The sequence below is a fragment of the Mobula hypostoma genome, chromosome 18 (genome assembly GCF_963921235.1).
Source record: "Mobula hypostoma chromosome 18, sMobHyp1.1, whole genome shotgun sequence".
NCBI lineage: Eukaryota > Metazoa > Chordata > Chondrichthyes > Myliobatiformes > Myliobatidae > Mobula > Mobula hypostoma.
Window position 1 is genome coordinate 36,044,746 of NC_086114.1, and position 16,414 is coordinate 36,061,159.

The 16,414-nt window shown below is 43.1% G+C and overlaps 1 protein-coding gene across 1 annotated transcript in view; it reads right to left on the reverse strand.

The window, feature by feature from the left end:
* Nucleotides 1-2,561: 2,561 nt before the first annotated feature.
* The window catches only part of LOC134358473 (L-threonine ammonia-lyase), a 43,726-nt gene continuing 29,873 nt past the window's right edge, over nt 2,562-16,414 (reverse strand). Inside the window, exons 9-11 of the mRNA XM_063070717.1 lie at nt 14,666-14,833; nt 13,498-13,555; nt 2,562-3,119 (exon numbers count right to left, since the gene is read on the reverse strand). Of these exons, the coding sequence (XP_062926787.1) occupies nt 3,012-3,119; nt 13,498-13,555; nt 14,666-14,833 (334 nt within the window). The 3' untranslated portion in view covers nt 2,562-3,011. The remainder of the gene's footprint in view (nt 3,120-13,497; nt 13,556-14,665; nt 14,834-16,414) is intronic.

The window sequence follows — 16,414 nt, forward strand, 5'->3', positions numbered from 1 at the left end:
CCGACAAATCACTAATAGTGATCCATTTCGTAAAATCTTTGCTCTTTTAATCTCGCCTATAATTTTGTTGAGCATCTTTGTCAAACGAATCGGGTTCCAATCACCAAAAGACGCCCCATCTTTGTTTAGTTTTATAATAGCTTTAAGCTCATCTTCTTTCCATCGTTTTGCTGTCCTGTTTTGATCATCCGCTGACTCCTCAGAGGTTGATATCCCGTACCTCTGCTTTCTTTTCTTCTTCTTTCCATTCTGTTCCTCTTTCCCGCCGACCTCCATCTCTAATTCACTTCCACTCTCGCCAAAAACTTCCTTCAACAGCTTGGCTCTTTCCTTGATGTTCTCTCTCTCCGCCATTTTCCAGTGAACTCCACAATCAACTCTTGCTTGTGAACCTGTCGGCTCTTCCATGCACTTGTTTTCAAGCTTGAAATTTGGATGTTCTCCCAGAGATTTGCTGCAAACCTGTGAACTATTGTGGGTTAATTATCTAGTAATTTACCCACAATTACCTTGTAATTACAGAAGGAACTTACTTTTGGAACGTATGTTAATGATTTAGATATAATTGTAAGGGGCATGATATGGAAGTTTGCAAATACTATAAATGTTGGCCAAGTGGTTGATAGAAAGAAAGTTTTAGACTGCGGAAAGATACAGATCGCCTGGTCACTTGAACATAAAATTAGCAAATGTACATTAATCCCATGAAGAAAGAGGTGTGAAGGAACAGAGAGATCCAGGAGTGCATGTGTATAATTCTGAAAGTATTATGACAACTTAATAAGGTAATTAAAAGGCATACAGCCATAAAATATACCAACAGTTTATTTCTAGAATTATGTACATTATTAATTGGTATTGCATACAGTTCTAATTACTACTTGGCAGCAAAGATATGATTGCACTGGAGAGATTTCAGGTGACATTTATGAAGATGTTGCCTGTGGTTGGAAGGTTTTTGCAGTTACGGAAAATTGGTTAAACTGGCTTTCTTTTTATTGGGACAGAAGAGGCTGAATGGAGACTTAAGTGAAGTCAATAAAATTATGAGGCATACACAGAATAAGTAGGAAGAAGTCAAAACCTGGAGACGTAGATTTAAAGTAATAGCTGGAAGGATTGGAGAGGCAATCAGCATGTACACTCAAAGATCTGGACCTTGTACAGAAAGGTGGTATTGAACTGGGTCACTTTTTCTGGACTGACATGGACACAATATGCTGAGTAGTCTCCTGTGTTGTAAATTTTCTATGATTCTATCACCTGGACTGAGGATCAGACTGAGATAATGTAAGGGGTGTTTTCCCACTGATTTTTTTTCATTTTTAACCTGAATTTTATTCTGGTATTTTCTCCAACCTGTGAAACATTTTCTGGTAGAACTGATATTGGGAGAGATTGGAACTCATAATCAGCATGTTGAGATGATATTTCTGAGTGATAACTACAAGCAAAGATCAAAACTACAATTACTAATGTAAGCACTTTGTTTTACTTTTTTTCATGACTACTGGATTTAATATGGTAGAGTAAATGTGGAAGATCTGGGCACTTGCTTGTTAATTTGAAAAAAATCCTATGGGTTATTAATTTTGAAAGATGTTTTAAGTCTTATCATGAATTGTTAAGAAATTATTTATTTGCTATATTTTTGAATGTAATAGAAACATTCAGAATGTTTTTAAAGATTATGTTCTGAGCAGTTCAGAAGTCTTTCTGACTTTAATGTCACTTCTCATCTTGGTTGTCCTAGGTGATGCTTTTCTTTCTGCTGTACAAAAATCTGATGGGGTTTCCTCCAAGGCTGGCCTGGAAAGGTAAGTGAGCATGTTTTACCCAGATCAGGAATGGACGCTGTTGGGACCACTTCTTCCATCTTATACGTAAAGGCAGAGTGGCCAATTGAATGTTCCCCAGATGTTAGCTTCTTGTGTTCCATTTCTAGCCTTTTCAGTAGTTTAGATTTTTTCTAAAACATTAAGATCTTTTAGTGAGTGACAAATCACTTTGATGTTGATTGTCCGTAACTTCTGTAAAGAATGAAACAAAAATCACAGAGTTGAGAGACCTCTCGATTCTTTTTACACTATAGTAATACTCTTTCTCTCTCCCTCCTTCTTCTCTTTTTCTATCTTTCTTTCTCACTCTCTCTCTCTACCCACCCCCACTTGTACTCTCATCCTTGCCCTCTCCATCCCTCCCTCTGTGCTCTATCAGTAAATGAGGGGCAATTTTGCCTTCAAGCAACAGTGTAAAATGGTATATATTTCTCCCAATCTTCCATTTCATTGACCAGTGGGACGCAAAACTGTCCTTTTGTACCTCACAGAGCTAACATGACTTACATCATATCTAAAGTTAAACCTTTGATACTGACACTGAAAATGCTTTCAAAAATCAGTTACAATGAAGTGCAGACATGCATTTGATTGATATTGTGTATTACAATAGGATGAACTTGGCTCTGTGCAATTCCTGATCCATGCTCAATACTCTGATATCTGCTTCAGAAGTGTGAACCAAGTATCCACCCTTCAGAAATGTTTCCCCATTTTCTTTTGCCTAGAATGCATTCCAATCAAGGTCCCATAAGTTGTAATGTAATGATGAGTAAGTCAAGGCCAGGACACAATGGCAAATCCCATTGCTCTTCAGAAGACTTGTACTTAAGGGTATACATCCAACTGAGAAAAGACAAGGCTTCATTTCTATTTCACATCAAACAATTGTACTTCTGCCAATGCTGCACTTCCTCAGTGCTGCACTCGAGTTTCAGCCTGGATTTTGTGCTCTAGTCTCTTTGTGGGGCTTCTAACTCATAGGTGAGAATCGTGTCGCAGCTGACACTGAGAAAAGGCCGACCTTGCTACGGTTGGCAAGATGGCATTACCTGCAACGGCTCATCAGAAATGAACAACCACAGAGACAGGCTGCCTAAACTACAAGTGAAAAGCACCATGTGCCAGACGTTGTTCTCTGCCTGTAGCAACCTTTACTTTCTTTTCTTCATCTCAGTCTTCAGACTGTTCCTGCCAGGTGAACGTGGTGTAGCGTTCCCTCAGCGTTCTCTCCACCTGCACCATTTGCGATCTGTCTCGGACCTCGATAACACACGTGACCTGAAAGAACCAAGCAGGTTGTGACATTGACCATCTACAGTAACTTGCATTTATTTTGTACCTTTTAACAAGATGCTTTACACAACATAATCAGCCAAAGCAATTAACACTGGGAGAAAAGACCAAAGGCTTGTATACAGGTTTACAAATCTTAGAAAGAGGTGGAAAGAATTAGGGGAGGAATTATTTAGCTTAGAGTCTGGATAAAGTGGAAAGAAATTGGAGATGCTTGATACCACTCCAATCCCTATCAGTTTCTGAAAGGTGCTCAGTGTCGGCACACTTAGACAATCATTTAGGGTCACAGATTAGCAGGTTATTTGGTTACTTGGTTTTGGGATGCATCAAGTTTTATTCAGCCAAAGTTCCCACACCTATGCCCTGGTCAACCAAAGGGAATTGCACCCACCAATTATCTTATTCCCTCTGACTGCTGGAACACCAAAATACTTCATTGCTCTCTTGCCAGATACATTACGGGTTGATAGGCAGGTAGTTTACACGCATAATGTGAAGGGGGAAGTTCATTTAAGAGACCCAAAGATGGATAATCGGTAGCTCCTTGGTTACGAAAGAGTCACCAGTCATCTAACAGCTCTGTATTGAGAATCCATTGTAATTTCAATGGGACACTATCAGAGGTAACAAAATTGGAGCAAATAAAGATACATGATGCTGAGAAGCTCACAGTTTAATTAGATGGCAAGAGATGATGCCTATATTCCTCAATTAGTTAATTGTGTCATCCCAAGTCCTCTGATCTCCTTCTCCAGTAGGGACTTTGTGGAGTGGGAGCCCTGTTGGATTTTCCCTTCCTATCCCAGATCTGCTAGAACCTAATATGACATTTGCAGCACTGTCTGAGATCTCCTAACTCAGCATCCGAGCTCCAGCATTAGCAATAATTGAGAGAGACTTGTCCATAAATTCACAAGCAATACTCATTTGTGTGTTTTGAAAATCACTGCGATCTATTGTACTGTGCAAAAGTCTTAGGCACATATATATCATTAGGGTGCCTTACACTTTAGCACAGTACTGAACTTGACAAGGTGGAGTGGGGAGTGAGATTGTAAATCTAGTGGGAGCAATGGATGTTGGGAATTGAGAGAGTGGAGTGCGGTGAGAGGGATGTGAGACAGATGGCTGAGAAGGGGTGCAGGGGTGGGGCAGATGGTGTGGATGCAAACACACCCAGCCCTGAGACAACAGGCAAGCTCATTTGACTCCAAGCAATTGATTTATTGATCATTACAGAATGTCTCTCTGATGCTTCCCTTTCCCTTTCCCCAACTGTGATTTCCCTCTCCCTGCCCCCTTCCTAGACTCAGTCCACAATAGAGACCCATATCAGAATCGGGTTTATCATCACTCACATATGTCATGAAATTTGTTTTTTGCGGTTGCAGTACAGTGCAATACATAAAATGCAAATTTCTTAGGTACCCCAGCTATATATATGTGCCTAAGACTTTTGCACAGTACTGTATCACAGAGGAAGTACTGAGATGAACAGGAATAGTTAAATTTTAAATGATAATAGTCCCTTGTGCCTTTGAGATGAACAGATACGGAATGCTATGATGGAGAGAGCGAAATTTTTAAGCTTACCTTTAGCCACGGTTCAGGCAGTATCATGCCAAGAGCTAGTTTCCATAAGACCATAAGACATAGGAGCAGAATTAGGCCATTCAGCCCATTGAGTCTGCTCCACATTCCATCATGGCTGATCTCAGATCCCACTCAATCCCATACACCTGTCTTCTCACCATATCCTTTGATGCTCTGACTGATGCGCTTCTGCCTTAAACATATGCATGGACTTGGCCTCCACAGCAGTCAGTGACAGAGATCTATCACTCTCTGGCTAAAAAAAATTCTCCTTTCCTCTGTTCTAAAGCATTGCACCTCAATTCTGAGGCTGTGCCCTCTAGTTCTGGATACGCCCACCATAGGAAACGTCCTCTCCACATCCACCTTATCTAGTCCTTTCAACATTCGGTAGGTTTCAATGAGATCCCTTGCATTCTTCTAAATTCCAGTGAATACAGGCCAAAGCTGCCTCATATGTTAGCCCCTTCATTCCTGGAATCATCCTCATGAACCTCCTCTGGACTCCCTCCAATGACAACACATCCTTTCTGAGATGTAAGGCCCAAAACTGTTGACAATACTCCAAGTGCAGCATGACTTGTGTCTTATAAAGGCTCAGCATTACCTCCTTGCTTTTAAATTCTATCCCCCTTGAAATAAATGCCAACATTGCACCTGCCTTCTTTTCCACAGACTCAACCTGTAAACTAATCTTTTGGGAGTCTTGCAAGAGGGCTTCCAAGTCCCTCTGCACCTCTGATGTTTGAACCTTCTCCCCGTTTAGATGATAGTCCACACCATTGTTCCTTTTACCAAAATGTGTTATCACACATTTCCCAGCACTGTCTTCCATCTGCCACTTTTTGCCCATTCTTCCAATTTGTCTAAGTCCTCCTTCTGCAATCGCATTGCTCCCTTAGTACTATCTACCCCTCCACCTAACTTCGTATCATCCACAAACTTTTGCCACAAAGCATTCAATTCCATTATCTAAATCATTGACAAACAATGTGAAAAGCAGTGGTCTCAATACTGACCCCTGAGGAACACCACTAGTCACTGGCAGCCAACCAGAAAAGGTTTTATTCCCACTTGCTCCCGCCCGCCTGTCAGCCATTTCACTATGCATGCTAATATCTTTCCTGTAACGCCAAAAGATTTTATCTTGTTAAGTGGCCTCATGTGTGGCATATGATAGACATATTTTTACACTATAGGGGCGCCAGAAAGTACACTGTGCCTAAGAGGGGCGTTGACAAGTATGATGTAAACACGAGGAATTCTGCAGATGCTGGAAATTCAAGCAACACACATCAAAGTTGCTGGTGAACGCAGCAGGCCAGGCAGCATCTCTAGGAAGAGGTACAGTCGACGTTTTGGGCCGAGACCCTTCGTCAGGACTAACTGAAGGAAGAGCTAGTTAGAGATTTGAAAGTGGGAGGGGGTGGGGGAGATCCAAAATGATAGGAGAAGACAGGAGGGGGAGGGATGGAGCCAAGAGCTGGACAGGTGATTGGAAAAAGGGATATGAGAGGATCATGGGACAGGAGGCCCAGGGAGAAGGAAAAGGGGGAGGAGGGAAAACCCAGAGGATGGGCAAGGGATATAGTGAGAGGGACAGAGAGAGAAAAAGGTGAGAGAGAGAAAGGATGTGTGTATATAAATAAATAACGGATGGGGTATGAGGGGGAGGTGGGGCATTAGCGGAAGTTAGAGAAGTCAATGTTCATGCCATCAGGTTGGAGGCTACCCAGACGGAATATAAGGTGTTGTTCCTCCAACCTGAGTGTGGCTTCATCTTGACAGTAGAGGAGGCCGTGGATAGACATATCAGAATGGGAATGGGATGTGGAATTAAAATGTATGGCTACTGGGAGATCCTGCTTTCTCTGGCGGACAGAGCGTAGGTGTTCAGCAAAACGATCTCCCAGTCTGCGTCGGGTCTCCCCAATATATAGAAGGCCACATCAGGAGCACCAGACGCAGTATATCACCCAGCCGACTCACAGGTGAAGTGTTGCCTCACCTGGAAGGACTGTCTGGGGCCCTGAATGGTGGTGAGGGAGGAAGTGTAAGGGCATGTGTAGCACTTGTTCCGCTTACAAGGATAAGTGCCAGGAGGGAGATCAGTGGGGAGGGATGGGGGGGGAACGAATGGACAAGGGAATTGCGTAGGGAGCGATTCTTGCGGAAAGCAGAGAGACGGGGGAGGGAAAGATGTGCTTAGTGGTGGGATCCCGTTGGAGGTGGCGGAAGTTACGGAGAATAATATGTTGGACCCGGAGGCTGATGGGATGGTAGGTGAAGACCAGAGGAACCCTATTCCTAGTGGGGTGACAGGAGGATGGAGTGAGAGCAGATGTGCGTGAAATGGGGGAGATGCGTTTGAGAGCAGAGTTGATGGTGGAGGAAGGGAAGCCCCTTTCTTTAAAAAAGGAGGACATCTCCCTCATCCGGGAATGAAAAGCCTCATCCTAAGAGCAGATGCAGCGGAGACGGAGGAATTGCGAGAAGGGGATGGCATTTTTGCAAGAGACAGGGTGAGAAGAGGAATAGTCCAGATAGCTGTGAGAGTCAGTAGGCTTATAGTAGACATCAGTAGATAAGCTGTCTCCAGAGATTGAGACAGAAAGATCTAGAAAGGGGAGAGAGGTGTCAGAAATGGACCAGGTAAACTTGAGGGCAAGGTGAAAGTTGGAGGCAAAGTTAATGAATTCAACGAGCTCAGCATGCGTGCAGGAAGCAGCGCCAATGCAGTCATCAACGTAGCAAGGGAAAAGTGGGGGACAGATACCAGAATAGGCTTGGAACATAGATTGTTCCACAAAGCCAACAAAAAGACAGGCATAGCTAGGACCCATATGGGTGCCCATAGCTACACCTTTAGTTTGGAGGAAGTGGGAGGAGCCAAAGGAGAAATTATTAAGAGTAAGGACTAATTCCGCTAGACGGAGCAGAGTGGTGGTAGAGGGGAACTGATTAGGTCTGGAATCCAAAAAGAAGCGGAGAGCTTTGAGACCTTCCTGATGGGGGATGGAAGTACGTTTGTATATAGGGACTGGACTAGTAGAGGGGAACTGATTAGGTCAACCCATCCTCTGGGTTTTTTCCCCCCCCTCCCCCTTTTCCTTCTCCCTGGGCCTCCTGTTCCATGATCCTCTCATATCCCTTTTGCCAATCACCCATACAGCTCTTGGCTCCATCCCTCCCCCTCCTGTCTTCTCCTATCATTTTGGATCTCCCCCTCCCCCTCCCACTTTCAAATCTCTTACTAGCTCTTCCTTCAGTTAGTCCTGACGAAGGGTCTCGGCCTGAAACGTCAACTGTACCTCTTCCTGGAGATGCTGTCTGGCCTGCTGCGTTCACCAGCAACTTTGATGTATGTTGCTTGACAAGTATGATGGTGCTTTAGTGGGGGTCGTTCGTAACAATGAAAATGTAAATGTTGGGCTAAAAAAGGTGGAAAACACTAATGTAAAGTATTAGTGCTCACAGTCCAACAGTAACAGATGTTACACATGGGAACTGTTACAGGGCACAATCTTAACCATTACCGATCTTATACATGTTGCAGATGTTATGTGTGGAACAGCAACCAGCCCCAGCAGTAATAGATGTCACCTGACGGTTTCAGCAAGGGGTTTACAGTGACCAGTTGCATCGTCAAGGTTCTCAAACTCCCAGGTAATGATAACATAAGTTGAACGTGTTGTGGCAGTCTCCTGATTAACAGCACTAAGTTCATGGGGCCTCAAAAGAAATTACAGAAAGTGAGGTAATTTTATTTTCCTTCATAAAATGGCGAATAACTGCATGCATACTAATGGCAATGAAGCAGTAGATATTTCTGGTACCAGATGGAAATACTTATCTGTAAATAATTATTATGGGAGAGCATGCCAATGTTATGTGTTTTATGAGTGATCAAGATGCAGCCAAATCTTTAACAGCCTGATGGGAAGCTTAAGCAGACAACACTTCAATTTGCTGGTGTGTACTTTATGACTGACTTGTTAGTGTTACTGCGAATTTCTCAGAATGTAAAAACATTTGGTCAAGAGCGCAGAAGATGGAGGTAAGCCATTGGTGGACATTGACTCCTTAGAGGGAATAGCCTAACCTGCCAAGGAGGGCTCCTAATTACTTCATTTATTTGTCCGGGTAGCATCCGTGCAAAAGATTGGTCGACGTTTCCACGGATGCTGCCCGGTCTGCTGAGTTCCTCCAGCGTGTTGTGAGTGTTGCTTTGACCCCAGCATCTGCAGATTATTTTGTGTTTACTTCATTTATTTATTATTTCAACAAGCTTAAGGCTTGTCCGACTGGCAGAAGGCAAAGAGTGGTTGGCTGCTAGTGGCTATTGGTGTTCCAGAGAGGCCAGTGTCGGGTCCACTACTTTTCATAGTATATGTTAATGATCTGGATGATGGAATTGATGAGCTTGTGGCCACATTTTTGGATGTTACAAAAGTAGATGGAGTGGCAGGTAGTGCTGAGGAAGAAGAGTCTGCAGAAATCTGGAACAGATTAGGGCAATGGACAAAGTTGTGACAGATGGAATACAGTGTATGGAATGAATGGTCATGTACTTTGGTAGAAGGAATAAAGGTATAGACTACTTTCTAAACTGGGAGCAAATTCAGAAATCAGAGGTGCAAAGGGACTTGGGAGTCCTAATGTATGATTCCCTAAAGGTTAACTTTCTGTTTGAGTCGATAGTAAGCAAAGGCAAATGTATTGTTAGCAACACACATCAAAGTTGCTGGTGAACACAGCAGGCCAGGCAGCATCTGTAGGAAGAGGTGCAGTCGACGTTTCAGGCCGAGACCCTTCGTCAGGACTAACTGAAGGAAGAGTGAGTAAGGGATTTGGAAGTTGGAGGGGGAGGGGGAGATCCAAAATGATAGGAGAAGACAGGAGGGGGAGGGATAGAGCCAAGAGCTGGACAGGTGATACCCAAAAGGGGATACGAGAGGATCATGGGACAGGAGGTCCGGGAAGAAAGACGGGGGGGGGGGGGAACCCAGAGGATGGGCAAGAGGTATATTCAGAGGGACAGAGGGAGAAAAAGGAGAGTGAGAGAAAGAATGTGTGCATAAAAATAAGTAACAGATGGGGTGCGAGGGGGAGGTGGGGCCTTAGTGGAAGTTAGAGAAGTCGATGTTCATGCCATCAGGTTGGAGGCTACCCAGACGGAATATAAAGTGTTGTTCCTCCAACCTGAGTGTGGTTTCATCTTTACAGTTGAGGAGGCCGTGGATAGACATGTCAGAATGGGAATGGGATGTGGAATTAAAATGTGTGGCCACTGGGAGATCCTGCTTTCTCTGGTGGACAGAGCGTAGATGTTCAGCAAAGCGGTCTCCCAGTCTGCGTCGGGTCTCGCCAATATATAAAAGGCCACATTGGGAGCACCGGATGCAGTATATCACCCCAGTCAACTCACAGGTAAAGTGTTGCCTCACCTGGAAGGACTGTTTGGGGCCCTGAATGGTGGTAAGGGAGGAAGTGTAAGGTTATACTGCGTCCGGTGCTCCCGATGTGGCCTTTTATATATTGGCGAGACCCGACGCAGACTGGGAGACCGCTTTGCTGAACATCTACGCTCTGTCCGCCAGAGAAAGCAGGATCTCCCAGTGGCCACACATTTTAATTCCACATCCCATTCCCATTCTGACATGTCTATCCACGGCCTCCTCTACTGTAAAGATGAAGCCACACTCAGGTTGGAGGAACAACACCTTATATTCCGTCTGGGTAGCCTCCAACCTGATAGCATGAACATCGACTTCTCTAACTTCCGCTAAGGCTCCACCTCCCCTTCGTACCCCATCTGTTACTTATTTTTATGCACACATTCTATCTCTCACTCTCCTTTTTCTCCCTCTGTCCCTCTGAATATACCTCTTGCCCATCCTCTGGGTCCCCCCCGCCCCTTGTCTTTCTTCCCGGACCTCCTGTCCCATGATCCTCTCGTATCCCCTTTTGCCTATCACCTGTCCAGCTCTTGGCTCTATCCCTCCCCCTCCTGTCTTCTCCTATCATTTTGCATCTCCCCCTCCCCCTCCAGCTTTCAAATCCCTTACTCACTCTTCCTTCAGTTAGTCCTGACGAAGGGTCTCGGCCTGAAACGTCGACTGCACCTCTTCCTAGAGATGGTGCCTGGCCTGCTGCATTCACCAGCAACTTTGATGTGTGTTGCTTGAATTTCCAGCATCCGCAGAATTCCTGTTGTTTGTATTGTTAGCATTCATTTTGTGAGGAATAGAATATAAAAGCAAGGATGTAATACTGAGGCTTTATAACACATTGGTCAGGCCACATTTGGAGTACTGTAAGCAGATTTGAGCCCCATATCTAAGGATGGATGTGCTGGCACTGGAGTGGATCCAGAGGAGGTTAACAAGAATGATCCTGGGAATGAAAGGATTGATAGATGAGGAGTGCTTGATGGCTCTGGGCCTTTTCTCACTGGAGTTTAGGAGAATGGGGGACAGGGGAGGGATCTCATTGAAACCTACTGAACGTTGATAGGCCTGGAGCGTGGACATGAAAAGGATATTTTCAATACTGGGACAGTCTAAGACCAGAGGACACAGCCTGAAAATAGAAGGTGTTTCTTTAGAACAGAGATGAGGAGGAATTTCTTTAGCCATAGGGTGGTGAATCTGTGGAATTTGTGGAGGCCAAGTAATTGGGTATATTTAAAATGGAAGTTGATAGGTTCTTGATTAGTAAGGGTGTCAAAGGTTACGGGGAGAAGGCAGAAGAATGGGGTTGAGAGGGATAATAAATCAGCCATGATGGAATGGCTGAACAGACTCATTGGGCCAAATGGTTTAATTCTGCATCTTTGTCTTATGGTCTTGTGTCTAAAGAATACCAAATAAGCTAAATTATCCATCCTCTCTGTTGTGTGGTCTCCCTGACCATATAAGATGGTAATCTAATTGAATGACACTTTTGTTGGAAAAAATATGACGGAACATGGAGCTGTGCCATCTCTGTAGCACTTATGGAGCCGGGGGAAGAAGCAACATTTGGAAATGGATCCTACAGCCCACTGAGTCTATTCTGTCAACTACTCACTTATATTGAGCCTACATTAATGTTTTATTGTTCCCCCTACATTCCCATCAACTCCTACACACTAGGGGCAATTTATAGTGGCCAATTAACCTTCCAACCCTCACAACTTTAGGTTGTAGGAGAAAACCTGGAGCTTCCAGAAGAAACTCATGTGATCACAGGAAGAACAGGCAGCACCAGAGATTAGGATTGAACCTGGGTCTCTTGGCACTGAGAGGCAGCAGCTCTACTAGCAGTGTTACTGTGGCTGCTTGATGGTAGCTTTTCTTTTAAAACTTGTATCATGCCCAGCTAACATGTAGGCCCAGGTGTCATAGAACATAGAAAGTAAAGCAGTACAGCACAGTACGGGCCCTTCGGCTTAAAATGTTGTGCCAAACTTTTAATCTACGTCAAGATTAATCCAATCCTTCCTTCCATTTTTCTTTCATCAATCAAAGTTCAAAGTTCCTAAGGCAGCACCTTCCAGACCCACAACCACTACCATCCAGAAGGATGAGAACAGCTGATACCTGGGAATACCACCACTTGGAAATCCCCCTCCAAGTCACTCACCAACCTGACTTGGAAACATATTGCTGTTCCTTCATTGTCACTGGGTCAGGATCATGGAATTCCCTCCCTAACAGCTCTGTGGGTGTACCTGCACCTCAGGGACTGCCCCGGTTCAAGAAGGCAGCTCGTCACCATCTTCTCAAGGGCAACTAGGGATGGGCAATAAATGCTGGCTTAGCTGGCAATGCCCACTTCCCATAAATGAATCAATTTTAAAAACGTGTCTTATCTAAGAGACCCTTAAATGCCCCTAATATATCAATATTTCCTCAACGTTTCAGGGACAGCTTCTTCCCCTCCGCCATCAGATTTTTAAATAGTCAATGAACACATGAACACGGCCTCACTATTTTTTTTTGCTTGCTTTTTGCACTACTTACTTAATTTAATTTTTATATATATTTCTGATTGCAATTTATAGTTTTCTTAAACGATTATGTATTGCAATGTACTGCTGCCGCAAAACAGCAAATTTCATGACATAGGCTAGTGATATTAGATCTGATTCTGATTCTAACTGAACGCCCGAATTGGTAGCTTTTATAGCAATAATGTCTAAAACATGTTGACAGAAGTTTGAAATGGTCTTTAAGTCATATAAAACAGGAAGAGGCCATTCTGCTCTTCAAGCTTTTCTACCATTTAATTAGAATCTAATTATTAAATCATGGCTGATCTAAAACACTTAACACCTCATACTGCAATGGAATGTTCTGTATGAAGTGAATGGCTATCCATTTCTTCTGGTGACCATGCAAAATAATTGCTTCCAGTTCTCGCTGAAAGTACTTGGTTGAGTTTTTACCCTGACACAAACATTCTTGCGTTTGAGCTCGTTCAGTCCCTGTGGTGAACATATAATTTTTTTTATGTTTCCTAGTTTCTAGTCAGGGACAACATTCATTCCTTTCAATCAGTGCTGAATTTAAAAGCAGGTGTACATTGGATTTTCCCAGCTGATAACCATTAATGAAAAGTATGTGACTTCAACACACTGAACACAGAAAAGTACAGGAAAAGGCCCTTCGGCCCACAATGTCTGTGCAGAACACAATGCCAAATGAAGCTAAATGCCTTTGATCTGGATATGATCCATATCCCTCCATCCCCTACTGATGTGACTGTTCATTGTTTTTATTACCTTAATGTTGAAAATAGCTGAGGTGACAAAAAAGCGCTCCTGAATAACATCCAGCACCCTAAGGCAAAAAGAAAGATTGAGAGAATGTAAGGGGAAAGAATAAATGGAGGGCAGGTAATGAATCAGGTAATCATGTTAATTACCAGCATTGACATGCATGAACAACTGGCCACTGTTTCAGCTCACCTCTGCTGATCTGGTCGCCTTGTTGAGCAGTACATGAAGATGCAAGTAAACCAGTGGCAATATGCTCACATCTTGCAAAAAGGGTTATAGAAAAACGGATTCACCTTAAGACAAGGATCACTTAGATTTCCGAATATAAAACTCCTGAATGAAGGTTGCCACGGAAATTGGCTTTTTTTTTTGATTACCTTGTAATTTTAGCTACTTTGTTTGAGGAGATTGTTAGTGTGAATTTGATCGTTGTCCACCTTGGACAACATCAAATCTGGTACAAATCAATTAATTCACCATTAGCAGCTTGATATCATGTCCAAATGTGACTTTAGACATGAGGCAAATCTATGATGCAGATTCTATGACTTCCATGTCCATCCTTTCAATAGGCCAATATCAGAAATGCATGAGTTCATGACATGATCCCCAATGACTCAACAACTCTACATCAACCTTTCACCATCAGAGGTCATCTCACAAACTGAAAAGAGGAGAAACTTGGACCAGATGACTGGAATTCTTCCCTATGATGGCACTTGGAAAATAACCTTTCTTCAAAATACATTACCAAACCGATATACACGCACTCACACTAGCTCCTACTGTATACCATACCCCATCATTTTCAAACACAGATCTACATACAGCACAGATGCACACCAACATTAAGACCTTGAATGCTTAGAAAATTTAATTTCTTTCACGTTGTGAGGAGCTGGAATTTTCTACCTGAGTGGATAGTGAACACTCAGCGCATTCCACAGGAAATTTGATGAGTAACTGAGGAAAAATAATTTCAGGGTGACAGAAAATCCGGGGGATTAAGGCTGGTCATTTGCTGCCTAAGGAGCCAGCATGGATTTGATGGGCTAAATAGCTGCTGATATAAAATTTTATGACTTCTAGGATCTTAATATAATTGTTACAATCCAGGAATAATAACATTCTAAGTACGTTTATGAACTAATTTCACACACTCTACACTCACCTTACTTCTGCACGGGCGAGTACCTCGAGTAGTTTTGCAAGATCTCCAGTGCAGTCACACACTTGAATGGAGAACTTGCACAGCTTGTTGTCTAGAACCAAGGCCCTGTCCAGACATTGACGCATTAGTGGAACATCCAAATTCCCACTGCAAAGTGGAATGACCACTCTGGAAGAGAAAATCATTGAAAGGAACCCATACAAAGCCTCTCAAAGTTTAAAGTAAATTTATTCTCATAGTATATGTCACCAAATACTACCTAGGACACACTTTCTTGCGGGCATTCATAGTAGATATAAAGAAATAATCAAATCAATGAAAAACTACACACAAATAAAGACAGGCAAACAATGAATTTGCAAAAGAGATCAAATTATACATATACAAAAAGAAGAACAAAATAACAAATAAATAATAACATGAGTTGTAAAGTCATTGGAAGTAAGTCCATAGATTGTGGAATCTATTCTGTACTGGGGTGAGTGAAGTTAACCCCTCTGGTTCTGGAACCTGATGGTTGACAGGTAATAACTGTTCCTGAACCTGGCAGTGTGGGACATAAGGCTCCTGTACCTCCTTCCTGAGGTCAGCAGTGTGAAGAGCACGGAGCCTGGATGGTGGAGGTCTGTGATGATGGATGCCACTTTCCTATAACAGAACTCTTTGTAGATGTGCTCAACAGTGGGGAGAGCTTTACCCATGATGGACTGGGCTGTATTCCCCTACTCTTTGTAGATTTTTCTATTCAAGGGCGTTCAAGGGCGTTCAAGGTCATGGTGCAACTGTAACGAAAACCAATTTCCCCCAGGATCAATAAAGTATGACTATGACTATGACTATACTATGGTGTTTCCATACCAGGCTGTGATGCAACTAGTTGGTATACTCTCCACATTCATATTTAAACCATGTGGCACGGTAGCATAGCGGTTAGCACCAATGCTTTACAGCACCAGTGATCACTTACTGGGGTTCAATTCCCACTGCTGTCTGTAAGGAGTTTGTATGTTCTCCACCTGCATTCCAATGAGAGATGAATTAGGGTTAGCAAGTTGTGGGCATGCTCTGCAGGAGCCAGAATCTTGGAGATGTTGCAGGCTGCCCCCGCAATCCTCACTGATTTGATTTGATGCAAACAATGCATTTCACTGTACATGTGACAAATAAATCTGATCTTAACTTTAAGCTAGAAAGGTTTCCTCATTCATCAGATGTTACAATGCTGCCAGAGACCAAGAGCTGGACAAAAATCTGATATAGTGGAATTGACCAACCAATATCGCTTGGCACAGTGGAGCTACCCGTGGCTGCTGATTGGGAAACAGAATGGGGTGACTAACATGAGTAATACCGGAAGAGAATAAACAATCTATGAAAAGTATCTATTTCCCCAACTGTATCCTTACTTACCCATGGAGAAGATGGAACAATGTCTTACTGAGGATAGTGGGACACAGTAAGAAGACACTCCAGTCACCTATTGCCATGGTACTGAAGAAAGGGGAATCAGCTTATGAGAAACATGCTGCCTTAATATTGAAGCGAGGATGGTCCTCTTTTGAACAATATTGTGCTTGGTGGTGAAGCCAGGGCAGAATGCTAATGGTCATAGTGTAGCTTCTCATAGAGGGGGTAGGGTAAACCCCTCTTGGTCATTGATGAAAACAGACTAATTTTGTATTAGTCACGACACTGCACCTACTGATGAAGACAGATCAGCCTTCATGATTTATGAAAATTCAATGTTTT